The following is a 26,456-nucleotide window of genomic DNA, read 5'->3' on the forward strand; positions in this document are numbered from 1 at the left end:
TGCAAACCCAAGAAGGGCCCCGGGGGATTGCCCCCCCCCCCCCCCCCCGGTACACCCGGACGTACCATGATGCCGGTGTCGGTCAAATCGAAAAGAAATTGAACGTCAGCGCACACACATGTGCTTTTATAAAAGAGATCGCGTGTGGGTGCTGGTGGCGTTCTCTTAAATTTTCTCTCAAAGTGTCTCTCTCTCTGTTTCTCTCTGAATTCGCACTTTTATCGCTCTCTCTTTTGCCTTCAGCTCCCTCTCCCTCTTAAAACTTTCTCCAAGCACAACCTCTCTCTCTTTCTCCAGACATACGTATCAGCAACTTTATCTGACAATCCAATGAAGACAACAACTTGTCAAAATCTCTATAAATTTGCTTCGACTTATACAGACCAAAACCATTGAGAATCGTGCATATTTTGAGTATGCTCACTACGTTCGCCGGCATTTTTCTCGTGCGCCGGCTGCGGACTTTTTTCGAAAAAAAAAAAAAAAAGTGGCAGCGCAGAGTTTTGTTTTTTTTTTCCAGAACGGCAGAACGATCATGTGGTGGTGGGTAACGGAGATGGCCTGGGGGTTTGATCAGCAGCTGCCAGCGCTGATGGCAGCTGGGTATGCGTTGGGTAAGTGGTGCCGCAATTGTGCAAGTTGTATAGGTGGCTGTCGTTTTTGGCAAAATGGCTCCAACACACCAGTCGTACACTTTGCTTGACACTTTGGGTCGACTGTTCCCTGTTTGGTAGCTGGCTGGACCGTTTGGCGCGGCTATCGGTCCGCCCCTGCCATGGCGGCGCTAGGAGCCGCCACCGCTGCTTGGCCCGAGGTACGCTGACTTTGGACCGCCAGCCGTGAACCTGCTGCTCGCGCGCACTGACAACAACGCCGCGTGCTTGCACGTGTATGCGCTCGACTTTGGCAGGCCGGACTAACCATCTACCTGGGTGCTGCAATCTTGCATGCGCTCTTCGTGCTCTACATCTGGCCAATGCCACGCCTGCCAGACCCAGAGGGGCCCCACCAACACCAGCAGTGCACCCTCACCTTTGTCCCCGGTCCTGGTGAGCAGGCTGCCCGCACCTCACTCTCGCAATTTGCAAGGCGCGACCCGCATTCAAAACACCCTGCTCAACGAAGCTCACTCAAATCGAACGAACATGCAGAGGGCCCGATGCTGGTACGGATTTTCAGCCCGATTGATCAGGCGGCGCATGCTGCGCTGCCCCGGATGCCATTCAAGGATGACGTGGCTGAGTGCCATGGGTTTGTCCAGTACGGCGCCCCGGCTGTCGTCCAGCGATATTTCGGCTGGATCCTTGACTATTGGACACACGTTGAAACCAATTTCGCCTTGGGTGATGCCCCACCCAGCGTGCGGGATGGCCCCATCATCATCTTCTCCCACGGCAATGGCGCTTCGAGCACCATGTACCTGGGCACAATCAGCGAACTCGTCAGCCGCGGGTATGTGCCAATGCCAATCTCTCCTCCATCTGTCCTACCCATGCCCTCCCATGTTACCGCACAAATGCACTTATGTTTTTCCAGGGCTTTGCCATCTTCTTTCCAAGCGTTCTGTTCTCGAGAGTGTGTTTGAACTCTTCCACCTTGGCCATTCCATTCACCTTGACCGTGACCCTTGCAACTCGCAGAGCCATTTGTGTGTGTGTTGAACACACGGATGGTAGCGCTGGCATCACGCGAACTTCAAAGGGGGATTGGATTCCATATGACACGTCGGTCGAGCAACTGCGTAGGTACCATCGTAGCCATGCACCCAGAGTCGTTGGATCGCTCGCCAGCCCCTCGCCTCTGTTGTTGGTTTTGGCTTTTGGTTTTTGGTTTTGGTTTGTTTTTTCAGCTTTCTGCTTTCTCGACAAGAGAGGAACCTATCCCGCAAGGGCGATGACTGCTGACTCTCGTCATTGTCCTGTGCTTGATTGCATCCCCCGTGTGTGATGATGTGGACAGCACCGCTTCCCGATCAGATCTACCAGCGTCGACTCAAGTGCTGGCTGCGACTACGTGAAATGCGTCAACTTGTCGACTGGGGTGCGTTTTGACTCACCAAAGCAACGCTGCGCGCGCACACTTACTAAATTTGCACAGACCTCTCACCTGATGGCTGACACAGTGCGCAGCAAGGAACACCCGATCCTGGCCCAGTGCGACACAAGCAAAGTCATTGTATCTGGCCACAGCTTTGGTGGGGTGACGGCACAAGCTTTGGCCTACTCGGATATGATGCCTGAAGGTGCCATTCAAGGCTGCCTCGTACGTCCTTTTGCCTCTCGTTTTTTTTTCCTTGTTTTTTTTTTTTTTTCTTTTCTTGTCGTTCCTGGTCTCTTTCTCTCGCATCGTTTGTATAGCATTCGTTGCCATTTTTGGTGCCGCGCTGGAAAAGGTGTGCTTTGGACTCAATCCGGGACTGTCATGCCTAAACTTCCAGGTGATTGACCCGGCCATGGATTGGGGACCAACGGGTTTGCGCCGTCTTTTGCTGGCGGGACAGGCCCAAGACGACTTTACTGAGGACTGCTCACCGCAGCACAAGGCCGCCGCCGGCCGTCTTGATGGCGTCAACTTTTTGGCCTCGCGTGCGCGTGCCGTTCCAACTACCGTCATTTACTCGGGCTCTTGGCATGCCAGCGTGCCTCGGATGCGCAGTGCCCTCAGCAGTCTGATCACCGCCACTGGCCCCAAAGCCGTCGCCATGGTTGAGCACTGCACGCACGTCGAGCAGAGCGATGCGGGCGTCATGCTCCCCAGTTTCGTGAGCAAGGCCCTCCACCTAGTGGGCCCCGAACGCAGCCCTGAAGCCAAGCTCCGTGACCAACGGGCAGCCTGCGTTGGCCATCTCAACTACGTCCGACAGTCCACCCCCGGTGCTCCCCTAAAGACTGACTTGTCTGTCTTATGACGCAGCATCGAAAACACGCTTACACCCTCTTGATGAGGTTTTTTAATTTCCAGAGGTGTTTTGAGATGACTGGCACACAAGTGTAGATCTGTCACACATTTCAGTTTTAAAATTTCGCGCCAAAAATTTCATCGTTTCAAATTCATTTTCTCTCTCTCTCTCTCTCTCTCTCTCTCTCTCTCTCTCTCTCTCTCTCTCTCTCTCTCTCTCTCTCTCTCTCTCTCTCTCGCGTCTGAGTGTGTGGCGTTGAAACGGCAGCCAGTCACAATGTCGGCGCGTCGTACTAGTCGGCGCCGGGTGCAGGAGACCCTGGGACCAGAGTTGATTGGCTTGTCGGCTGGTCATCGTGCACCCCGCGATGCCAAGCGCAAGAGTGATGGCTCGTACGACATGGATGACTTTTTCAGCGACCGCTCAGGTACTCGCGCGCGCGCGCGCGCCGTTGAACCTCGATCAGGGGCAGACAAGCCTTTGAGGCCGGCAACCCGTGGTCCACTTGCTCATGCCACTTTGAACGTTGTGCTTTGAACCTTTTAGAACCCGTGGACGACTTGGAGGATAGCCAAGACCTCCCCTCCCCCGTGTCCACTGCTCCCCCCTCGACCCGAGCCGTAAGCCTGTTTGCCCTGCGCGTATGCCGTGCTTTACTCTCCCGCATCGCCTTCACCTTGATGCATCTGCCCCCTTGACTTGAACTTTCCATCTCTGACACACACGCACGTGCACACGCACACACTGCCTCATTGACGTATTCACACCCCGTGCCGCTCTCCGATCAGACGCTGGGAAAGAAGGGTCCAATCTCTCGAGTCACCTCGACGCCGGCCGTCTCCTCTCCCCTTTCTCGCCAAGGCAATAAGACACCTCAGTCTTTGCACAAGCCCAGCCCTGCCATGTCCAGTATCAAGCGCAGCTCGAAGCGTACCAGCCTAGCCCCTGGCACCCCCATGACACCCGAAGTGCCCCCGCCAGGTCAGGCGCCCTGCTCCTTACCCCTGCCTGCTTTTGTTGGTGGGCCCGGTGCCAATCTGAGAGTGGACATGGTTTAAGCTGCCAAAAGCACAATACACACGCACCTGACACAATGTCTATGCCTTGTCTCTCTTTTTAGATTTTGATGACGCACCGACTCCGGGGGCTCAGACGCCAGTGCAAGCAATCGACTTTGATGGCGGCGACGCCACCCCAACCAATGCGAGCCATCAAAGTGCCGCAGCTGAAGCTTCCCCGGCCCCCGCCGAGAGCTCGCAAACAGATAACGCGGAGGAAGAAGGCGCAACCGCGCCATCTGCAGGTGAGGTTTGGCCATCGCGCGGCCATCACCTCCAAATCGCTTCAGCGCCTCACGCTCGTGACTGCCGCCATCTTGCCGGTACAGCCAAAGCTTCTGCCAAACGGGCGCCACGGGCACGGGGCATGGACATCAACGTCATGAACATCCTTGAGCCACACGCTGAGGGTCGACCCCAGCGCAAACGCATTCCACCCACCCGCTTTTGGAAGGGTGAAAAACCCATCTACGTGCCTCGTACGCTCGACCAACTTGGGCCACCTCCCCTTCCGTGCCGTTTTATGGCCAGCATGACACTGTGCTGGCTGACGCGCCCGAACCCGCTCACTAACATTGCCATCGCGACATCGTTTTTGCTATCTACCGACGCAGATGAGGTGGATGGCCATCGTACTGGAACCATGACTATTGCAGATGTTCTGACCAAGCCGACGCCCGCCGTCGAACACAAACGAGTATGTTGTTTAGACATCTGTCCTGAATCTAGTCCACGGCACTTTTTGCAACATGTGCTGACAACTGCCTGCATCCCCAATCTTTGCCAATCTCTTCTCCTCAGATGCGCAGGACAAAGCGAAAACTGACCAAGGCCGAGAAAATGGCTGCTGGGTCCCGCACCCCCGTCGTTACGCCCAAGCGCCCTCGGGGCGAACTCAATCCCATGGATGTGCGCGTGCTCGAATCACCTGAGATCCCGGTGATCGATTACACGTCCGACAAGCCAGATGAGACGGTACCATTGAAGGTGGCCATGACCTATGCCATGCAACAATGGGCCTCCACCCCCAAGAACCCAGGTCTCAAGTACAGCAAAAACTTTCAAGACCGTACCTGTGGCTGGTCGAGCGGCATGCTCGAACTTGACTTTGGTGCCTCCAAGGGAGAAGTGAGCAGCACCAACAACTTTATGGTGAGCTATTGACCAGCCTGAGCCTGATTCAATGCACCGCCTGGCTTTCTCATGCGCACATACTTTTGTCAACCTGCATCTGACACGCTGGACCGTATAGCTATTCTCCGTCCTTTCCGGCGTGGTCCAAGCCACCGTCAACGAGAGCAAAATCACCTTGGGCCCAGGAGGCACTTTTTTCGTTCCGCCCAGTACGTTGATCGGGAGACCATATGAGTCGAGTGGGGATTCAGTTTGGATACTAGCGCGCGCGCTGCTGCTGCCTGTTCCCACGGGCAGGTCTCTCATCACATGTGGACGGTGTTTAGACAACAAATACGGCCTCATCAACCAAAGCGATGATTGCAAGGTCATCCTCTCTTTTGCCAGTGTCCAGCTGAAGCGCTAAAACGCGTTAGCTCGTGTGCCATGACCCCTGGCCTGCATGTCCAATGTTGTGTCTGTCTTGACCCGCCCTGTTTTCACCCCTTTTTGGCGGCCATGTCGAGGTTTTTGCTCTCCCACCCCGCATGTTCCAGTCTCTCGGCTCTCTTCATCACCACGGCATCTGCCGTTACTCAGCAACCCAGTTGTCGTGTGCCGCCTTGACTTCCGCTTGAGCAAAAGCAATGCGTTTTATACAGAAAGAATTGATAACCATTGAGAAACCCTAGGCAGTTCAGTTTACGCCATCACAACCGGTGGAGAAAACTCGAAATTTCTTCCCCCTTTTTTTTTTTTTTTTTTTTTTTTTTCTTTCAAAACGAGCGCAAGGTTTGTCTCCTGCTCAATTTTAATTCTTCCTAGGCCTCAAGTCGCAGTGTCATGTTACCTGTTTCTCAGCGGTTGTGCTGCATCTGATCGATTTTAGAAACTTTACGGCCTTTCGTTTTTGATTCAGGTGTCTTGAAATTTTCAGCTTCATTTGACATGATGCATTGATAGATTTCGAATTTTTCTAGTCAATTATAAAAGGTCAACAAAGTTGCCGCTTGATGCGCTCAGCTCAGCCCAAAACCCTCCGTTTCGTAAATAGCTTTGTACAGCCGATCCTTCAGAATCTCGCGTGACGTGTAAGGTGGAAGCTTGAGTAGGTTCATGCAGGTTGCAGCCGACGGCAGACGCGAGGGATCCTGGCTGTTGGCAATGGCAATTCGCGGATGCATGGCTTGGAACCCCAGAATGGGCGGGCGTGGGCAACTTGTGATGAAGCGCAGCAGCTGCTCACGTGCATCGTTGTCCATCTCATGCACCACCGACCAGAAGAGTTGAATGGGCACATCATCAGCCCTGAAGCCGTTGTACACGACGTGGCGTCGAAACTCCTCCACATCAATCACTTGCTTCTCGCCTCGGATCAGCTTACGCAACTCGGCTGGGGCAAAGAGACGCAGCAGCGCAGCAGGTACCGCCTGTTCCAAGCCCTGTTGGAATGCAACAATTTGTTGGCGGGTACGCCGGCGCAGATAAAAATCGGCCATGTGGTAGACATAGCGAATGCGGTTCTCATTGGTCACGGCCACGTTTGCACCGTCTGGCACAAGATTGTAAAGGCGGTGTCCTGTCACCTCGGAGCCCGCGACTGTAAAGGTCAGATCAAGCTCAGATACGTCGCCAGCATAGTCCTTGACCTGCACCAGGTTTTGATAGAGCTCGGCGTCCAGGTCTCGCAGTTCGTTCAGCGAAACGCGCCCGCCCAGGATTTGGGTGAGGAAAAAGTTACAAAACGTCAAATCAACCAGCATCTCGGCCCGCAAAGCTCGTCCAACAATGGTACCCAAGAATTTGTAGTGCCGGTCTGCGTCCGGATCAAGCAGGGGCATATCCGGATTGGGGTACAACTCACGGGAGCTGGACTCCAGGAAAAACCCTCGGGTCGGATCAAAGCCCTCCCGACAGATCAGCTGCAAGAATTCACGGAAGAGGCCGCCACCATCCACGCCAGCTTCGGGTAAGCCGTCTTTGGTAATGGTCACCTGGATCTGCTCCTTGCCCGACATGGCACTCAGTGCCGAAAATGCATCCGCGTAAGGGGTTTCGCGGCTGATGCGGACCGGGTGACGTTCAAACACCGGTACCGTGTCCAAGCCCACCATGACCTGAAACAGGTGAGCTCGATCCAGGAAGGGTACCACAAAAGGCGTGTGCAACAAGACGTTGCCTGCTGTAGCATCCACCCCCGCGGGCACGTTTCGGCCATGGGAGGAGAGAAAGTCGAGCAGAGCGCGTGGGTTGAGAGCCTGCAGCGGCCCGCTGACGCGCGGCACAAGCCAAAGCTCGTCACCCATCCACGAAATACCATGTGTCCGCTGCTGTAGTTGCTTGAGCAGCGGGGCAACGACGTTTGTCAGAACTCGACTTGTTTGACCACTCAGGAGTGCCGAGACCGTGTAGCTCAGCACATTCTTGATGAGTTGCACAAAGGTGGTTCGCGTGTATACGCTTTCCAGGTAGGTACCAAGTTTATCATTGGGCACAATGGCCAGATCGTAGCCAGCGGCACGGAAAAAGATGTCAAGGACCGGGAGCAGTGCGTCATCGGAGCTGCCTGGGGAGGGGGCCAGCAGGTTCAGCACGCGCTGGGCTAGACTGGCCAAGAATTGGGGCTTACTGGCGAGCTGATGAAGCGAGCGCACCAGAATGGCCTCGGTGGGACAGAGCCGTAGTGCACCGTGAATCACGGCGGCAAACGCATCATACTGATCACAGTTGGCAGCAATCGCATCCAGACGCGTCACCTCATCCGCAGTGAGCAATGCATTGACAAGCGCCACGGCACTGGGGACAGTGCGTGTGCGCTTGGCTTCGTCCTCTGCGTCGCTCTCTGCCTCGGAATCACTATCGTCGTCACTGCTGCTGTCCGCCGCGCCTTCTGAGCGGGCTGGTCTTTGAGACTTGGGCTCAAGGACATCGCGGAGACCCAGCATGCGCATCAGGGCGCCAATGGTCGTCGCCAGCAAGGGCAAAATTTGTGCAGCATTGGCGAGTCCACCGTCTGCAACGAAGTACGTGAGGCTAATGAGTCACATCGCTTCCAGGAGGAGAGATGGGCACCCGAGGCTTGAACGATGGATTCACCTTGACAGCGGACAGACTTGAGGAGCAGCAAACCAAATGCAGCCAGTTTATTGGCGTCATTCAAGAGTTGCCACGGGCCCGTGGCCCTACACGCCACGCAAAGGCATACAGGGATTAAGTGAGCTTGACTGCTTGGAAGCAAGATCAGCAGCGTTTGTGGCAGAAATTGGTTACGTACGGTGGTGCCTGTGCAAACTGGCTAACCAACGTCTTGATCATGGCGTCGGTCAGAAGATCTGGCACTCTACGGCGTGAGGCAAATGCAAGCGTTGAGAGTTGCAAGCCCTCAAGTATTCATTTTTGCTTCGCACAATTTTTATGAAAAAAAAAAAAAAAAAAAATAATAATAATAATAAATAAGAAAACCAGACAGACACTGAGACGGGCAAAAACATACCTGGCTGTTTGACTCTCGGCATCGAAAAAGTCTAGGTAGAGACGAAGGTGGAGGTCCGACGAGCTAGGCAATGCACGGGCAGCCGTGAGAAAAGCGCAGGGTGAGGGGAGACGGGTGCAAATCCGTGTCGAAAGGCCTTGCAGAAAGGCCCTGGCAAGCTCGTCTGAATACCTGACGACCCGAAGCACAAGGCGAGCAATTTGTGCAAGCATTTGCTGCTGGCCTCCGGAGAGTGTGTGGTGGGATTTTACAAGTCGTTGTACGAGGGTGGTGGACTCGCTCGAGGACAAGGTGGCTTGATAACCCTGTTCCAGCTGTCCCGAGAGAAAAGCACCGTGAGATGTGCCGTACGAGGGATGTGCGCCACGACATCACCCAAGGTGCGTACCACAACATTGAGCCCCAAAACACAGGCCATGAGGAGTAAGGCATTGTTGCCCGTGGCTGCATGCCTGCCGTGAACAGGAAAACAGGTTAGCGACAAGAGGGCAGGCATCTTTGAGCTGGGGCTGGTGAGCAACATACTGATTGAGGAGAATAAGCGTGGCCTGAAAGAGGCGTTGACGAAAGACTATGGCCTGGTGGGGCGTATTTGCACAACAAAGTTATCACGGACAATTGAGTTTCGAGTCAGGGCAGGCAAAGACGACGGTCAATGGGGCACATGCACGCACTTCGATAGCTGGGCAGGTAGCGCCCGGGCCGAGGCCGCTTGTGGCAGCCTCGTGAAGCGGAGCAGCCTTTTGACACAAGAACGCCGCCACTTTGACGTAATCACTTGGTTCCGTGGGCGGCAGCAGCGTTGAGGGCAAGCCGGCCAGATCAACGACGCAAGCCAGCGAGCCCTATGGACAAACCCACACGCACATACATACGGCATGTAATGGTAAGTGGATGGATGGAAGGCGGGTCACGCTGCGAGGGTATCTGGCTTTCAAATGCCTAAAGAGCGGTTTGGCTCGCAGCGCGGCAAGCGCCGACTGCGCTGGTACGTACTGCTTGAAGGGACAGGAGGCACCGTTCGCGGCGACGGCGGGCCTACCGAGGTGGGGGGTGAATTTTGGTCTGAAGGCATGAGGTGGGGCCGCCAGGAGTTGGTGACACATACGTATTCTCGTCGGTCTTGGCGAGCACGCCACGCGCACTGCAGGGTAACTGCAGCTTCCTGCCGCCTTCGCTCCTCCTGGCAGCACGAGAAGCAGTTGTCGTGGTGAACTTGAGCTCGCGTGCGGCGTCGAGACACGGGCAGCGGTCGTTTCGTAAAAACACACGTACATGGCGTTGTTGGCGAGCAGCAGCAGCTTGGTGCATAATAGCACCACGCTCTTTCTGCAAGGAATTGGAAGGAGGTGGGGGTTTTGCACCCCAGGTGCCCGTTTGGAATGTGAGATGAGCTGCCACGTCAAACTGGCCGACATTTCATCCGAGCGTCAAGTCGTACCGTCCGGCGCGCGCCGCCCAGGGAAATGTTTTTCTGGCGCTTGGCTTTGCCGTCAAACATGTTGCTTGGTCTTTATGCATGATGCATGACATGTCAGTTGAGTTCAGGCCGGAGCAGGGCAGAGCAAACCCGGCTCGGGGCGGGTGTGCCGTGAGGCGTGAGACGCGCATCCACGTACCACAGAAACAGGCCAAAAAAAGCCCTCCACCTTGTTCAAAAGCACTCCGTCCAGCAGCCCACACGAGGAGCCGTGCAGAGGCAAACCGAGGCAGTCAAGACTGGCGTTTGGAATGGCGATAGCATTCAAAAAAGCAGGCGACCGCCTCCCCCCCGCGCGTCCCGCGCCGACCCTCAACCGCGACTACCGCTCGTCCAGTGAGAGACGACGCAGAGAGAGAGTGTGTGTGAGAGTTGAAGTGAGCGAGCTAAGAGAGATAGAGAAATGAGCAAAAAGATCACATACAAACGCAAAGCTAAAACCAGAGATGGTCAAGATATCAGAACCAAATCCAGAGAAGAGACACGGGCGCACAACATAAGTCACACAAAAATGATGACAACTTAAAAAGGATGACAATACTTTGCAAATTGTCATCATTTACAGGTATTGTCATCATTTCCACACACACACACACACACACACACACACACACACACACACGACGATGCGAGGACGCGGACGAGGGCGAGGGCGAGGTCGGAGTCGAGGCCGAAGTCGCGGGGGTCAAGGGGGTCGCGGGGTGCGGGGTCGGGGGTGGGGATCGGGTATGCAATGGGCAGCGGGGCAGCTAGGTCAACCTGCTTTCGTCATCTCCTTTGATAGCGGGACTGTTTCGCAGGTGAGCCCAGGTCTGGTACACATGAATTTGGGTCCGCGGCTGACATAGGTTTGGTGATTGTCGAACCGCAGGCGAGGCGTGGTGCGTGGCATCCCCCCATTGATGCGGATGGAAGCAGGCCAACTGCCTCAGCGACAGCCGTGCCAGCTGCACGTAACCAACATGCGACTGCCGGGCAGTCCGAGCCGTCGCTGTGCTTGTTCTTTACTCGGTGAGCGACACAAGTGTGCAAACCTCAGCCATGTTTTCAAGCCCTCAAGGCCGTGACTTGCGTCTCAGCACAAGCGCCTGCCTTGCGCAAATGCATCTATCACTGCTGTTTTTTTTTTTTTTTCTTCTTTTATGACCCCGGCTGTGCTTGTTCTGCTCTGGCTACTTGTCTTCATATTTACTGACATGCTGTGTGATTGATTTTTTTTTTTTTTGTATTCGATCGGACCTCGTGTTCACCTGATGAACACAGCCTGGGCAAATGTCGAGCTGGTGCCAATTGCCCTTTTCGCCACGACAAGGCAAAGCTGGCCCTGTGCCCACGCTATCTGACCGACCAGTGTGATGGTCGGTGTGATTTATCCCACCAGATTGTTCCCGGGAATCAGCCGCATTGCCGCTTTCATCAAGATGGCGTCTGCTCGCGCCCCAACTGCCGCTATGCCCATGTGCGAGTCGCCCCACAAGCTCCCTTCTGCCAGGTATGTTTTTTCGGGCCCGCACCGCCTTTGACAAAGGGATTGCAATGGTACTGTGGGTTCTGTTCCAAAGAGCGGCCCCATCTTGCATCTTCCTGAGACACCTTCTGCTGCTTGTGTCTTGTGCCTCAGGACTTTTTGGTAGGGTTTTGCGATCTCGGACATGCCTGTCGGCAGGTGCATGTGATTGCTTGTCAGGACTTTATCATCAGCGGCGCGTGTTCCTTTGGGTAAGCTTTCCCGCTTCTACCGACTGGCATGAGCCAGCAACTCTATCCTTGTTTTTGTCTGCGCGTCCTTTCCCTCTCCCCTGTTGCTCTTCTCCCTGGTCCCTCACACGTCTTTCCATTTCCATTTCCGTGATTCTGCGCTACAATGATTGAATGTGTAGCAAAACCTGTCGCTATCCCCATATCAAACTGTCCCGCGCCCGACGGCGCGCGCAGACACCCGAGAAAGTATCCCCGCTGGCGCAACAACATAATGATGCATATGCAGATCCAGGCAAAATGACACTTCCAATTTCCTGTGGCCCTGGCCCAGACATTTTACTGGAAGCAGCTCAACCTGAGATTGTCCACACCAATTCACAGAGCTCTCAAGACGCGCACACGACAGTACCCAGTGGTAATTCCAGGACAGAAGACAGTGGTGATTCTGGGACAGAAGACACTGGCTTCTCCTGGACCCCTGGGCTGCGCAGGGCAACATCCAAGCATGCCACTAGCCGGGCTGTGCTCGCCTATGCCAGGCTCCCTCGTCTCGCAACCCTTGCTGGTGTGTAAATGATGTGGACAATCCCCGCCGGTTTCTTCCTCTGTGAGGATCACTTTGCTTCAGTGTGCCTGTCAAAAGCGAACACGCATGAATGTGGAATCAACAGCACTTGTCTTGATTGCTGATACCGAAGCTCAAACATCGATTGTCGCGAACACACATCAAAAAAGCAAACGGACTTTCACAGTCGAAGAGCTCGAGGCCAATTTCTTTGTTTTTTTCCAAGCCCATACACACAGAGACGAGACCAAGAGGACGCACACACCCGACTCATCACCGGCCACGAAGTACGGGATGAAATTGCGAGCGTGCTCTGGTTTAAAAGGGGGTGGGGGTTGCCTGGAGCAAGCAGCGGATAACAAATCGAAGGTTGCAAATGCGGATGTTTCAGAGCATCATCACGCAAGCAAGTCATGAAAATCCGCGGCACTCGACAAACCATCACTCAAGTCAGGCAGATGATCCATACCACCCGACAAAACAATACTCAAGTCAGGCACAGTACCCGACAAATCATCACTCAAGTCAGGCAGATCATTCATACCACCCGACAAAACAATACTCAAGTCAGGCACAGTACCCGACAAATCATCACTCAAGTCAGGCAGAAGATCCATACCACCCGACAAAACAATACTCAAGTCAGGCACAGTACCCGACAAATCATCACTCAAGTCAGGCAGATCATTCATACCACCCGACAAAACAATACTCAAGTCAGGCACAGTACCCGACAAATCATCACTCAAGTCAGGCAGATCATTCATACCACCCGACAAAACAATACTCAAGTCAGGCACAGTACCCGACAAATCATCACTCAAGTCAGGCAGATCATTCATACCACCCGACAAAACAATACTCAAGTCAGGCACAGTACCCGACAAATCATCACTCAAGTCAGGCAGAAGATCCATACCACCCGACAAAACAATACTCAAGTCAGGCACAGTACCCGACAAATCATCACTCGAGTCGATCAGATCATCGACAGGACCCGGTCGACCAACACGTAAGTCAGGCATTGCAGCTTGCCGGTCATTCAGCAAGTTTGCATTCAGACCTGCTGGCGGAGCATCGGCGTCTGGGTTTGCAGCGCTGGTAGCGACATAAAAATCGACATCGTTGTTTTCAACACCAAATGCTGACTGTTGCAAGTCAACATCGGCTAGAAGGACAAACTCTTTAATGTTAAAATGTGTCAGATCGATGTCGGGAAGGTTTTCCGAAACGAGTACTTCATGAGACAAATTGGGTACGTCCTGCCACACCAAGGCAGAGCAGCGCCGGACAACGAAACCTCGGTCACCATGGGGCCTCAAGAGCAACCAGTGATATTGCAAGTGGTTGTTAGCCCAGTCGAGCTGCTCGCGAAGAACATCCCCTTCCCCTTGAGGGGCCAGATAGTGGTTGTTGATATCAAGTGCGCCTCGGAGATGCATTTTAATGTCATTGGCGCTCGCATATTCTGCAGCACAGCCCAAAAACATATCAAGACGGGATTAGCCAACAGCTGATGCCCAAGACTTCAAAAACACATGGCCTTACTTGCGATGATTCTCCACTGAGGCAGGCACAGATACATGTTCAGCATTCGTTGGCACAGCTAAAACATGAGTCGTGAGCACTTTGAAAAATCCTACAACTGAACAATGGTGCGTGCAACATACGCCTTGAGTGTCGCAATCGCATGGAGCCTCAGACTCGCGAAGGCAAGGGCAAGGCAAGTTGCCAGTTGCCAGCCGACGAATGCGCTGGAGAAAATTCAGACAGGCAGTCCGCAGGCCACTGTTGGTGTGGGTGCGGCCGTCAACCGGGCGGCCGTGCTGTTCGCCTTGAAGGCTGATGGTTTCATGGGGAAGAGGTTCAAATGCGCTTGGCAAGAGGCTGAACGGGCCAAGCGAAAGCTGATCATTTTTCTCGAGCCACACGTTGTCAAGCAACTTCAAACGCCGCAGAGCACCACTGCCTTGGCCTATCAAATTTGTAAGTCATCGGTGCGTGACGTCAGCTCGGACACGGCAGAACGAGATGGGCGGGTATTGGACGAGCGGGAAAGAGGAAATTTTTTTGGCGGAGAGGAACAAGAAAAGACGCACTCGGACCAGTGGCAACGAGGAGCACGGTCAGAAGCGCTTGCATCTGCTGCTCGCTCAAGTCATGGATCGATTGATAAGGCATGGTTGTCGGTCTTGAAGAAGGTGGGCAGAAAGGGCAAGATGAAGATATGGTCGTCAGTAAGCAGCTTGTTCTCGGTGAGCGAGGCTGGACAGACTTGAAGAGCTTGGTCCAATGTTCACGGGAACAAGAAAAATGCCACTTGGAGCCAGGGCGGAAACAAGGAGGGTAAAGCCGACGAGGGGCGATGGGCGAGGAAAGGCAGTGTGGTGTAGATGGTGGGGAGCGGGGCGACGAGACTTGTGTTACAATGCAAACAGGGGAACTGGCATCAAAGGGAAGCGCTGCGTAGGCGCGAGAGAAGCAAAAAAAAGGCAGGGAGAGTGATGGATCGTGCTCAGTCGGTTTGAGGGTAAGGGTGGGTAGCTCAGAAAAAAAAATGTAAATGTCGCCGCTCCACCGTCAGGTCGATTGGCACGGTTTGACTGAAGACGAGTCTGCAAACCAAATGTCGCCCCGATCCACCGTCAGGTCGATGAGCGCAGGTTGGTTGCAGTCAAGTTAACAAACCAAATGTCGCCCCGCTCCACCGTCAGGTCTTTCCGCGCAGGTTAGTTGCAGCCAAGTTAACGAACCAAATGTCTCCCTGAGCGAGCAACACCAAGACGTTCAGAGGGAGCTTCAGCGTCAGGTCAACATTAAACTGTGTTAACGTTCAAGCTGACCGGACTGCTTTTTTAGATTATTGCTTGTAAGACTGTTTTTGTCTACGACACATGTCAATGTCAGAAAAGTTTGAGCGCGCAGAGTGCGGTGGATTGATTATTGCGGCGCGAGTGCTCATGCTCTCTGCCTGGGGGTGGCAAAGAAACAAGACGCGGAAACCAATTGGTGCTGTGTGGCTTCCCCTCTTATCCATCGATTGCCAAGGACCCTGCCATCCAGATGTGGCGTAGAAGGTTTGATCAGCTATAGCCACCAGCGCCAGTGGACCTCAAGCGATCGAGCGACCGAGCGACCGAGCGAGAGAGAAAAAAAAACGGCTGGCCGTTTAGGCTGAACCGTCGAGCAAGCGCAGCTGCCAAGAGTTGCCTGTACCTGCTATTCACGAGGCTACCGAGGCCAAACAAAGTCTTCTCAGTCCCTCGCAGCAGTAGCCAGTTCTATCTTGCACCCTCCCGGTGCATCAACACGTCTGGTTCGTTTAAAATCGTCTGACAAGCGTGACTTTCCATTGAAGGAAACGTCTGACATCAGCCGCATCCATAACCTTTAACACAAGCGCCAGCGAATTTTCTCGTTTGTAAGGTGTGTGACTTCCTTCCAAACCAAAACGAGATTAACGTCTGACAATTATCTTTGTGTTGACAATTGGTGTTGCATAAATGTGTTGTTGCAGTGGCACAAAAATAAACTAGCCGTTACGCGAACTCGGCTCGGGCAAGCATGGCCGCTCCGTCGGAGACTAGTGGTCGTGCTGCTGCTGCTGCTGCTGCTGCTGCTGCTGCTGCGAAGGGAGGTTCGGGCTCAAAGGCCGTTTTGGCCTCAGCCCGTGCGGCGCTCTTGGCTCACCAGGCTGAGCGGGCAGCCCAGCTCTTTCTCACGTACATTGGTCAGGTGCCTACCGCAATTCAGGTACGAGAACAATATTATTTCAATCGCCCCCCAAGGATGCAGAGGGGGTCGGCCTCACCATGGTGGTCAATGAACCCCTAACCCTGTAGGAACCTGATCTTGCTCTGGAGGCTGCCACTGCCGTGCGTACGTACGCCTGGGAGCTCTTGGACACAGATCGAGCCGCTAGTGCATGCTGGATATACGACAATGCGCTGCGCATGCTGCCCGTTCCCGCTGCTGTCTGTGATGCTGCACACGTGTACATGGCCGCGGCACGTCCGCGCGCCGCCTTTGCTGCCCTGCACGCAGCACTGCATCGACCAGCCACCCGAGCTGAGCGCCATCAACTCGAAGCCACGCTTGATTATCTGCGCTCTCGGGCGATTGACCGCTGGCACTTTCCCATGGTAAACGATACCCTGCGGAACCGGCGATATCAGCAGGCCATTCGCCGGGCCATTGAGCGCTTCAGAGCACATTACGGCCGTGCACCCGTCGTCTTAGACATTGGTGCTGGTACAGGCTTGTTGAGTCTCTATGCCTCTGTTGCTGGCGCGCAGCACGTCTTTGCGTGCGAAATGAACGTCCTTCTTGCCGATGTGGCTCGCCAGTGTGTCGCTCGCCACCAACGCTCCCACTGTATCACCGTTCTTGAATGCCACTCAACTACGCTGCAACGAGGCATGCCCGTGCCGCTTTCAGCGTTGCCGCAGCAAGCCACCGCTGCACCGCACTCCCAGACACTGATCCCTGCTTCGGGCTTTGATCTCATTCTCACCGAGCTGATGGATGCTGGCCTGCTCGGCGAGCAGATAGTACCCGTGCTCGACCATGCACGGAATCATCTTGCGGCCCCGGGCTGTATGTTCATCCCCGAAGCGGCCTGCTTGGGCTTGACTCTTGTGCATGATCCTGTCACCAGCCGGCGTTGCCATGCACCGCCCCTACCGGCGCCCACCGCTATTGTCCCCACCCTTGCGGACAGCTACTCGTGCGTGCGTTGGGACTGGTTCGAGAGTCCCCACGTCCGACACGACTGCTCTTTTATCTGGCCTGATTATGAACTTGATTTAACACGAGTGCAACCCCGGATAGACTTGCGCGTGACTCTTCCCACCACTCACTTGGACGGCGATTCACGTGCCTACTTTGTTGCCCTAACTTGGCAAGTGCGGCTGTGCGGCGCTGCCGGCGACAAGCCGGCACTTTGGCTGGCAGCGAGCCCCCACCCCCTCCCAGGTGCACCACACGAGGCATCACCTTCACTTTGCTGGGACGTGGCCTACTATCCACTAGTACCTTCAGGGTCCCGACTTGCTCCTCAGGACGCGCATACCAGCTCAACACCGAGCGCGCCACACACAAATTCGAGCCAGGGTGCGCCCATCGAGCTAGACGTGGCCATTCTGCCCAGTCAAGTTGCAATCAATTGGCGCATCTCCCAGCAAGCAGCACGCCCACTGGCTGCCACCCCACAAATACCCATGGGTGAACATGATCTGCTCGCTCTCAACGATCAAGCTTACCAAGACTGGATGAGCCGTGACGTGCAGCGTGCTTTGATACGGGCATCAGGTGATGCGCCGCCCCCCGGCCTTTTGGCAAGCCAACTCGCAGAGAGAACTGTCGTTTTAGCTGTGGCCATTGTCTGGGATGGGCAAAGCACCTGGCCACTCCACGCTCGCCAACAGTGGCTCTCTCAGCGGCCCGCGCACGCCCACGTTGTTTGGCACCTGCTGCCTTTGGCTGAGACCGAGGTGGGGATGTGCGTTATTGCCGCCAGCGAAGCCTGGGCTGACTTTCATGTCCACGCACCAAGCACTGCCGCTTCGGCGGGAACTCTTGATGTAGCATGGGATCTCGTGGCTGCCGATGTGTGGGAATTGTCTGGCCAGGTACGCACTGAAGCCTTGCACCTGGTACAGCAGCTGCAAGCCATGTGTCCCCGGGTCGCCGTAGTCCCGGCAGCAGTTCATCTGGATCTGCAGCCCGTGCCTCGAGCTGTGTGGGCTCACTGGAACGAGGTGCGCTTGGAGGAGGCAGAACTGCTGGACGTGCGGCAGCTCAATGCTTACGGACTGCCCGAGGTTGCAGATGAGGCGCCGGCACTGTTGTGGCGAGCTGCGCACCACACCTGCACGCTCGCTCTCAGTGAGGCAGCGACGCGCTCGCCACCAGAGTGGTGCTTCACCTTGCCGCCAGCTCTCCAGTTGGATGGACAAGCCTTGGCTTATCAGCTGCGTTTGGCCTCTGCGGCAGGCGAGCCAGACTTGAATCCGGCCGAGACGCTGCGACGCCTGGCCGTGTTGAGAGTGCCCAGTGCTGCGCGTGGCCTTGCCTTGTATGTTCGACCAATAGCCGGCTTGACCATCGAGGCTCAGCCTTAGAGAGCGCCCTTTTATCGACTCAAAGCATTTTATTCTTGAACGCCAGACCTTTTTTTTTCTCTTCTGATGTGCCCCTCTGTTGCCGTTGCGTGGGCGAAGGACATGATGTCAAGCCACAGGGGCTATGGCACACATGTTGAAGCGTTTGCAGCGATAGGGAAGGCTGTTGCACAGCACAATTTTGCACAAAAGGTAGACAATTGATCATCTGAAATGTGAAATGGATTTTGTAAGGAGGCTAACGCCCGGGAATATGACTGCGCGGCCAACCCACGATCGCCTCTTAATCCGACACGGGAGTCAGGCGAACAAAGACGGAGCTATGGCCAGCCACGTTCTTGTAAGTAATGGGGTCGGAGACATTGCTAGTCTCGCCGGTCCAAACATCCGTGGCCGTGAACTGGCCCGAAATGCCGAGCTCTGCAAAGGAGGCAGAGATGTCGGAGGTGGCGTTGAAGATGTTGATGAAGAGCACCGCCATTTCAGCTCCTGGCAGCGGCTTGCTCCAAACCTAAATGTGGGATGCAGTCCAGTCACCCAAAGTCCCTGGTGAGTCTTTAGGATGACCACACGCCAAAACCAAGATGCCGTTCAGTCTGAATCCCCTGTTTGTTTTCGTGTTACTTTGATGTCATAATTTCATGTGTGACCCTTCGTTTCCCTCTTTGCTCTTCGCTGGCAGTCACTGGTTGGCCTACCTGAGTCTTGGGGAAGACCTCGTTGGTGCCGGAGCTGCCACTGGCACCGTGCTTCGCAAAGCCAACAAACGTATCGCTGCTGTTTTTGACGAGTCGACCTGGCGAGCCAGCCCACTGCACAGGCGAGCATTGTAGAGCGCAAACATGCAAAAAAAGAATTCGTGAGGCCCGCGCCAACACGTCACGAGGCCGAATAAAAAAAAGGATTTGAGCGAGCCAGAGTAGAATGGGCACGGTCGTTGGCTTACGGCTTGGTTGATGGCAATGGCAGCTTTGTTGGTGATGATGGGATAGGCCAGCTCATAGAGCGTTTCGTTGGTGAGGTCAAAGCCCAGGGTCAGCGGGGCTGACGTGACGCACCAGGCGGAAAAGTGGGTGCGGGATTCTTCGAGGTCGAGGCCAATGAAAACCTCGAGCATGTCTGGGTAGGACCAGCAGCCAGGGCGAGAAAGAGGCTTGATCGGCACCTGGTAGATGGTTTGGAATTGCAGGTTGTACATGGTCGACTGCGGACAGTTTTAGCAGTGCGCGGCCGGGACAGGTTCATGAGCGGCGCAAGGCGGCAAGCTGATAGGCAGCATCACACAAGCTCGGCCGGATGGATCAAGAAAAACAAGCAGGCAGGCCCGGCCTTAAGAAGATCAATGGACAAGCGAATCATACCAGGAACTGTGGGGCAATGTCAGAGCTAATCCGATAGAGGTTGAAGCGGCAGTCAACCAGAGCGGAAGGATCGGGAGGGGACCAGCTTTCATGGTTATCACCTGCGAGCGGTCAGGCGTGGCGGATCAGCAAAATAGCGGCAGAGGACACACACACACACACACACACACACACACACACACACACACACGAAGTGTGTGGTGGATGGGCGCGCAGGTCAGTTGAAGCAGTGACGGACCGCAGTTTTCAAGGACCATGGCCCGACCGGTGGCATTCAAAGCATCGGACCACTAAGGATAGTGTTGTTGCGTAGGGTGCGTGGCTTGAGAAAGAGTGGCCGGTTGGCACGTGGGTTTTGGGGGGCTAGGGCGGAAAGATGGCCGCTTGGTCAGCGCGAGGCAAGAAACGCACCATGGAAATGTTGTGGGCGGGGCCACAGCCATCGACCTTGATGCTGTCAAAGTCGAATGCTGCGGTTGCGTTGGCGTCGTTGGCATAGTGGGGTGGCTTGCCGTGCTCGCCGCACCAGCAGTTGTTCTGGTACCTGACGACAAAGGGAAGCAGCGTACCCCGTGCGTGAGGGAAACAAGAACAGCATTCGTCTGTCAACAACGACGCCAGACCGAATTTACGGGCACTCGGGGCATGGCCAAGGTCACGAACCAGCCCATCTTGACGTTCATGCCGTGGGCTTGCTTGACCATGGCACCCATGTCAGGGAAGATCTGGGTGTTGATGATGGGGTTGCCGTTCTTGTCGTGAAAATCGTTGTTGTTGCACAATTGCCAGCCTATTAAAAGTCAGGTGGACCCAGCGTCCGGGAACAGACTACCGCGTGAGATCGGTGCGGAGCATGGCGCTGGACTCGTGTTGGAATGCACCACCAAGAAAAGACTTGGGATCCCCGCTTCAATCAAAAAAATCGAATCCCCACGGAATCAACAGCATGTACTCAAACACCAAATCGGGCAGGTGGCATGCACGCGCACCATCATCAATGCCAATGGTATCGTAGCCATAGGACAAGAGGGACGGCTTGCCATTGACCTCCGCCTGGATGCCCTTGACCTGAGCCAGGATCAGGCTCTGGTTGATGTTCAACTCAAATGCATTCCAGCTGCGCCAGCCCATGGGCGGGGTCACAGCCAATCCATTCCACGAGTCCTGCACTGCACCCGCCGATCCCGCCAAAACAGCCGCCACTGCCATCAAGGGCAGGGTATACTCCAAGACCCCCATCCTGCACGAACTCGCCGTCACTGCCACTGAGAGAGAGAAGGAGAGAGAGAAAATGCATCGTTCAGTGTGTAGAGAGGCGAGTCTAGTTTCGAGTTGGAGTGAGAGGTGGGGATCAACCGCGTGTTCGTAGCCAGAGAGACACTTTGACAACGAGGCTCAACCTTACTGATAACAAAGGCATATAAGAGGTTTTGATCACTCTCGTCCATTCATGTAGAGAGGACGACGTTTTACATTTGCAACCACAGAGACGGAGAGCAATCGAGGGACTCACCATGTTTTTGTTGTTGTTTTGTCGCCTTTGTATGTACAAATACAACTAAGAGGAGGGTGTTTAGAATAACACCTCCCAACGCTTCCAACCCTGCCAGTCTGCTCGAAGACTCAATTGACAAGTCTCCACCAAGACTGGGAGACCAGCTCTTGAGCACATGTCCCCGCGTGACTTGTGACGGCACAGAGAGAGACAGAGTGAGAGAGAGAGAGAGAGAGAGAGGGCGCGCGCGTCTTTTCGAGTCTGTGAGAGCCGCGAGGATGGCGACGGTCAGCTCGACCCAGCTGTCGAACAAACGGCATCCCATGCCGGATGAACGCCTGGAGGTAAGGCAATAAGATTGCATTCATTGGTGTTGATATCAGAGGCTAGAAGACTTTGTGGGCCAATACCGTGACAACCATCACGTGGCGTCGCACGGCGCACACACACACACGCACACACAACCCTCGCTCGGCAGCGTCGGCACTCGCTCGCTCTTCTCAAACACCCTTACCCCCCACCCCTCCTATCTGCCTTTACCTCAAACAGAAACTCAAGACGGCCACCGCACCCCATGTGGACTCGTTCAACTACATGGTCAAGCATGGCCTCGAGCAGGCCGTGGCCGACCTTGACCCCCTGACCTTTGTGGCCCAGAACAAAACCATCAGTTTGAGCATTGCCAAATGCCGCCTCGAGCAGCCCACCGTCAGTCGCAAAGAAGGCTTTTCCACTGCCAATGCCCTCTACCCTGCGGAATGCCGTCAACGGCGCGTCACATACAAGGGTGACTTTTATCTCACCGTCAACATTGAGTGAGTCGACAAACCCACTCCCTTCATTGCGCACTCGCACAAACACGCATGCATGCCGGCACTGCGCGTGCGCTCGTTCCTGCCGCCCCTTGGCACAGACTCATCGGCGCTTGCTCAAACCTCAGGGTCGAGGGCCAGCCCAATGCCTGGCAGGTCGAGCGCTACGTCGGGCAGCTTCCCATCATGATCATGTCCAACGCCTGTCGCCTCAATGGCCTCAGCCCTCGCGAACTTGTCATGAAGAAGGAAGAAGCTCAGGAGATGGGTGGCTACTTTATCATCAACGGCAACGAAAAAATTGTTCGCATGCTCCTCATGCCTCGCCGCAACCACGTACGCCACCCTGCTGCATCCTGCTAGCCGTTGCACCCCAGCCAGCCGCCCTCCGCGAGTCACCCTCACAACTGGATTTTGGATTCTGAATTCGCGCGCGCGTAGCCCATCTGCCTTGATCGCCCGTCCTACGTCAATCGTGGCCCCGGCTACTCCTCGTATGGTGTCCAGATGCGCTGTGTTCGCCCAGACCAATCGGCACAGACCGTGGTCGTCCATTACAAGAATGATGGTACCTGCACCCTCGGCTTTTCATACCGCAAGCAACAGTATCTGATCCCGGCCATCCTCCTACTTCGTGCCCTATCGGGCGTCTCGGACCGCCAAATCTTCATGGATATCGTTCGCGGTGACATGAGCAACTCTTTCCTGGTGGAACGCGTTGAAATCATGCTTCGCCAGTACACCCGCGAGCGTTTGTTCTCGCAACAGGCCTGCCTTGCCTATCTTGGCAACCTTTTCAAGGTTCGCACATGCCATTGATTTGCATACTCGACCCGGTTTGCACACCGTCTTTACTCACTGCCTTGTCCCGCACAGGTCATCCTCAATCTGCACCCTGAGACCTCAGATGTGGAGGCCGCTCACATTCTCTTCAAACGCGTCTTGCTCGTTCATATTGCCCCCAATGACTTTCAAGCCAAGTACCGCGTCCTTGTCGGCCTCATCCGACGAGTGTACAGCCTGGCTGCTGGCAGTACCCAGCCTGACAACGCTGACTCGCAGATGCTGCAGGAACTGCTCCTGCCCGGCCACATCTACTGCGCCTTTGTCAAGGAACAAATGAGCGAATACCTGGTGGCCATGCAGAAATTGGTGCAGACTGACTTGCGCATGGGCAAAACTGTGGACGTGAGCAACACCAACTATTTGCAGACCGACGTCATGCGTCGCTGCCCAGACATTGGAAGCAAGCTCGAGTACTTTATGAGCACGGGCAACCTCAACTCGCCCACGGCCCTTGATCAGATGCAGGTCACCGGCTTTACCATTGTTGCGGACAAGCTCAACTTTCTCCGCTACCTGTCTCATTTTCGCTGCGTGCATCGTGGTGCCTACTTCTCGCAAATGAAGACCACGGCCGTCCGCAAGCTGCTCCCGGAGGCTTGGGGCTTTCTTTGCCCCGTCCACACTCCCGATGGTGCCCCTTGCGGTCTCCTCAATCACTTGGCTCGCCACTGTCTGCCCCCGACCGAGCCCGTGGACATCAGCTCCCTGCCCCCCACCCTTCTGGGCTTGGGCATGATTGCTGTTAGCGAGCAACCACACTTTCACTGCCTGGACGTGCTCCTGGACGGCCATCTTGTTGGCTTTCTCGCTCTCGAGCAAGCTCCCAAGGTTGGTGATAATCAGAATTTTTTGCTTATTTGTTTTGTGTTTGTTTTTTCCTTCTTCTTTTTCTTCTACTGTTCTTCTCATTTGCACACGTGCTTGTGCGCGCCCATCAATGCCTCAAATCACTCTCCCCGCTTATAGTTTGCCGAGCAGCTCCGTATTTTGAAGATTCGCGACGATGAGCGGGTACCCAACACTCTGGAGATTGCCTACGTTGCCCCGCGCGCCGCTGGCCAATTTCCAGGTGGGTGCACAACGTGGATTGTGCAATTGATTGCTTTGACAATGGGCCGTCCAGCTCAAGAGCTACCCGGCGTCACATCCAGGGCCTCCACCATTTTTATTTCTCCTAGCTTGCGTACACTCACTTGCATGGGCTATGTGTGTACATGCCATAGGCTTGTACCTGTTCAGCACGCCCGCGCGCCTGCTGCGGCCTGTGCGCAACCTGCGGATGAAGAGCACCGAGTTTGTCGGCTCGTTTGAGCAGGTCTACCTCAATGTGGCCGTGGACCCCAAGGAGTTTGTGTCTGGCGAGACGACGCACATGGAGCTTACCAAGCATGGCTTTCTCAGCATCGTGGCCAGTTTCACGCCCTTTTCCGGTTCGCACCCTCGACTCTGCTTGCGTCTTTGCGTCCTCTTCCCAGATTGCTGTTAGGTTTCGATCTGCCTGACTCACAATGAATGCTCTCTGTGTTGTGTCCCCTCCTAAGATTTCAACCAGTCACCTCGTAACATGTACCAGTGCCAGATGGGCAAGCAGACCATGGGTGTCCCTGGTCAAGCTATCAAGTACCGCGCTGACAACAAGTTATACTCACTCAACAGCGGTCAAACACCTTTGGTACGGCCGCGTGCCTACAATGAGTATGGCGTGGACAACTTTCCCGTGGGCAACAACGCCATCGTTTGCGTCATTGCGTACACGGTAGGTCTTCCTACGAGTTGTGGGATCAAGTGGCAACCCGTTGAATGAGCACACCTTGATTGTGATCCAATGCCTGATGTGTGTCCTCTCGCTTTGACAGGGCTATGATATGGAAGATGCCATGATCTTGAACAAAGGATCAGTGGAGCGTGGTTTCATGCATGCGCGCGTGCTGGCAACCAAGGTCATTGATCTCACGGAAAAAACCAAATCGCGAGTCTGCCACTACTATTTTGGTGTCTTGCCCAAGGATCGCTCTGCCAATCTCAAGATGGAGAAGCTTGATGCCGATGGGCTCCCGCGCGTTGGGGCGCACATCAAGGAAGGCGATGCTCTCTACTCCTACATTGATGGCTCAACCAACGAGTCGCGAACGGAAATTTACCGCGGCGAACCTGCCATCATTGATCGCGTAAGTGTTTTTTTTTTTTTTTTCCCTTGCACAGTCGGACGTGACCACCCTTCCTTCTTTTCTTTTTTCTGTTTCTGTTTCTGTTTCTGTTTCTTTTCTTTTCCTTCCTCGACTCACCTCCACGTGGTGATTTTGCAGGTCACAATTCTGGGCGGCACCAGCATGCGCGGCTCTGTCAAGGGCCCGCAGAAGGTCACCATTCGCCTCAGCATCAACCGCAACCCTATCATCGGTGACAAGTTTGCCTCCCGCCACGGACAAAAGGGTATTCTTTCGCAGTTGTGGCCCACCGCAGACATGCCCTTCAGCGAGTCTGGCATCATTCCCGACATTCTCTTCAATCCCCACGGTTTCCCTTCGCGCATGACCATCGGCATGCTCATTGAGAGCATGGCTGGCAAGTCGGCTGCCTTGCACGGCGTGGCGCACGATGCCACGCCTTTTATGTTCAACGAGGTCAGGAGTAGGCTCCCGCTCCTAGCTTGGCATGGAGAAAACAGTGGCTTGGTGGTTCAAAAATGGCTTTGATCTTGTCCGTGCTCACATTGTCGATCCTTCCCTTTGAACGGCGTGGTTAGAATGAGCGTGCTGTCGATTACTTTGGTGAGCAGCTGCGGACGGCCGGGTATAACTATCACGGCCACGAGCGCATGTACTCGGGCATCACGGGCGAGGAATTTGAGGTGGACATTTTCATCGGTAAGCAGCATGTCTTCCGAGTGTGCCTGCCCCGTCATCCAAGGTCTTTTAACTTACATCATCGATTCTCTTGCGTTGCGTCACCCACTCGCAGGCAATGTGTTCTATCAGCGCCTGCGTCACATGGTGTCTGACAAGTTCCAGGTGCGAACGCAAGGTCCCGTGAACAGCCTGACGCGGCAGCCCGTCAAGGGTCGCAAGAAGAACGGTGGCATTCGTTTCGGCGAGATGGAGCGTGATGCTTTGCTGGGCCACGGCACCGCCTTCTTGCTTCAAGATCGCCTCTTCAACTGCTCTGACCGCTCAGAGGTATGTCACCAACGCACGATCGATGGGCCGTCCTGGTCTTTCTGCTTGGGTGTTCTCTCACTTGGCTCTTTTTGGCTCTTTTTAGGTGGATGTGTGCCGGAAATGTGGCAGCCTTTTGTCCCCGTATTCATCGGAAAAGACGGCGGCCAATCGTATTCGTGTGCTGCGCTGCCGTGGTTGCAGTGACGGCGGCGAGGTGGTTCGGGTTAACCTTCCCTACGTGTTTCGGTATTTGACAGCTGAGCTGTCGGCCATGAACATTCGCCTCAGTCTGGATGTAGCGCCCATTGTCGCATAGACTTGACAGGCAGGGATGAGGAGTGCTAGAGTTATTC

The 26,456-nt window shown here is 54.9% G+C and overlaps 9 protein-coding genes across 9 annotated transcripts in view; 5 read left to right on the forward strand and 4 right to left on the reverse strand.

Moving 5' to 3' along the window:
- The window catches only part of MONBRDRAFT_39192 (uncharacterized protein), a gene marked incomplete at its 3' end in the record, with an annotated part of 1,618 nt that extends 1,541 nt beyond the window's left edge, over positions 1–77 (reverse strand). Inside the window, exon 1 of the mRNA XM_001750504.2 lies at positions 66–77. Coding sequence (XP_001750556.1) covers positions 66–68 — 3 coding nt within the window. The 5' untranslated portion in view covers positions 69–77. The remainder of the gene's footprint in view (positions 1–65) is intronic.
- Positions 78–556: 479 nt separating this feature from the next.
- Positions 557–2,908, forward strand: MONBRDRAFT_12623 (uncharacterized protein; the record flags this gene model as incomplete). The annotated part of the gene is made up of 5 exons (XM_001750476.1): positions 557–614; positions 735–814; positions 911–1,452; positions 1,977–2,262; positions 2,438–2,908. The coding sequence occupies 5 exons, from the start codon at positions 557–559 to the stop codon at positions 2,906–2,908; spliced, it is 1,437 nt and encodes a 478-aa protein (XP_001750528.1).
- Positions 2,909–3,131: 223 nt separating this feature from the next.
- Positions 3,132–5,753, forward strand: MONBRDRAFT_39193 (uncharacterized protein). Its single transcript, XM_001750477.1, has 8 exons — positions 3,132–3,326; positions 3,446–3,519; positions 3,688–3,880; positions 4,020–4,202; positions 4,287–4,654; positions 4,759–5,109; positions 5,210–5,300; positions 5,418–5,753. Exons 1-8 carry the CDS (start codon positions 3,176–3,178, stop codon positions 5,495–5,497), a joined length of 1,491 nt encoding a protein of 496 aa, XP_001750529.1. The 5' UTR covers positions 3,132–3,175; the 3' UTR covers positions 5,498–5,753.
- A 336-nt stretch (positions 5,754–6,089) lies between these two features.
- MONBRDRAFT_30034 (uncharacterized protein) lies at positions 6,090–6,911 on the reverse strand (the record flags this gene model as incomplete). The annotated part of the gene is made up of 1 exon (XM_001750505.1): positions 6,090–6,911. The coding sequence occupies one exon, from the start codon at positions 6,909–6,911 to the stop codon at positions 6,090–6,092; it is 822 nt and encodes a 273-aa protein (XP_001750557.1).
- Positions 6,912–7,021: 110 nt separating this feature from the next.
- MONBRDRAFT_30035 (uncharacterized protein) lies at positions 7,022–10,064 on the reverse strand (the record flags this gene model as incomplete). The annotated part of the gene is made up of 9 exons (XM_001750506.1): positions 7,022–8,083; positions 8,167–8,252; positions 8,345–8,410; positions 8,564–8,626; positions 9,089–9,141; positions 9,238–9,408; positions 9,560–9,601; positions 9,839–9,892; positions 10,005–10,064. Coding segments are annotated over 9 exons (1,657 nt in total), but the record flags the coding sequence as incomplete, so codon positions are not given.
- A 3,897-nt stretch (positions 10,065–13,961) lies between these two features.
- MONBRDRAFT_12627 (uncharacterized protein) lies at positions 13,962–14,588 on the forward strand (the record flags this gene model as incomplete). The annotated part of the gene is made up of 1 exon (XM_001750478.1): positions 13,962–14,588. The coding sequence occupies one exon, from the start codon at positions 13,962–13,964 to the stop codon at positions 14,586–14,588; it is 627 nt and encodes a 208-aa protein (XP_001750530.1).
- A 1,285-nt stretch (positions 14,589–15,873) lies between these two features.
- On the forward strand, positions 15,874–18,431 carry MONBRDRAFT_12628 (uncharacterized protein; the record flags this gene model as incomplete). Its single annotated transcript, XM_001750479.1, has 2 exons — positions 15,874–16,062; positions 16,152–18,431. 2 exons carry the CDS (start codon positions 15,874–15,876, stop codon positions 18,429–18,431), a joined length of 2,469 nt encoding a protein of 822 aa, XP_001750531.1.
- Positions 18,432–18,714: 283 nt separating this feature from the next.
- Positions 18,715–20,582, reverse strand: MONBRDRAFT_12629 (uncharacterized protein; the record flags this gene model as incomplete). Its single annotated transcript, XM_001750507.1, has 5 exons — positions 18,715–18,942; positions 19,130–19,243; positions 19,378–19,635; positions 20,204–20,336; positions 20,456–20,582. Coding segments are annotated over 5 exons (858 nt in total), but the record flags the coding sequence as incomplete, so codon positions are not given.
- Positions 20,583–20,885: 303 nt separating this feature from the next.
- Positions 20,886–26,419, forward strand: MONBRDRAFT_12630 (uncharacterized protein; the record flags this gene model as incomplete). Its single annotated transcript, XM_001750480.1, has 13 exons — positions 20,886–21,011; positions 21,837–22,102; positions 22,228–22,435; positions 22,541–22,900; positions 22,976–23,773; positions 23,912–24,014; positions 24,169–24,375; positions 24,487–24,701; positions 24,802–25,113; positions 25,303–25,569; positions 25,692–25,812; positions 25,907–26,121; positions 26,207–26,419. 13 exons carry the CDS (start codon positions 20,886–20,888, stop codon positions 26,417–26,419), a joined length of 3,411 nt encoding a protein of 1,136 aa, XP_001750532.1.
- Between the last annotated feature and the right edge of the window lie 37 nt (positions 26,420–26,456).

The sequence above is a fragment of the Monosiga brevicollis genome, genomic scaffold, assembly GCF_000002865.3.
Source record: "Monosiga brevicollis MX1 MONBRscaffold_42 genomic scaffold, whole genome shotgun sequence".
In the NCBI taxonomy this organism is placed as follows: domain Eukaryota; class Choanoflagellata; order Craspedida; family Salpingoecidae; genus Monosiga; species Monosiga brevicollis.

What these genes read in the sequence shown, in the direction of transcription:
- MONBRDRAFT_39193 (XM_001750477.1), top strand. Translation starts at nt 3,176, where the DNA reads ATGTCGGCGCGTCGTACTAGTCGGCGCCGGGTGCAGGAGACCCTGGGA. An exon ending in CCGCCGTCGAACACAAACGA is followed by an intron (nt 4,655 to 4,758) that starts GTATGTTGTTTA and finishes TCTTCTCCTCAG; the next exon opens with ATGCGCAGGACAAAGCGAAA. An exon ending in CACTTTTTTCGTTCCGCCCA is followed by an intron (nt 5,301 to 5,417) that starts GTACGTTGATCG and finishes GACGGTGTTTAG; the next exon opens with ACAACAAATACGGCCTCATC.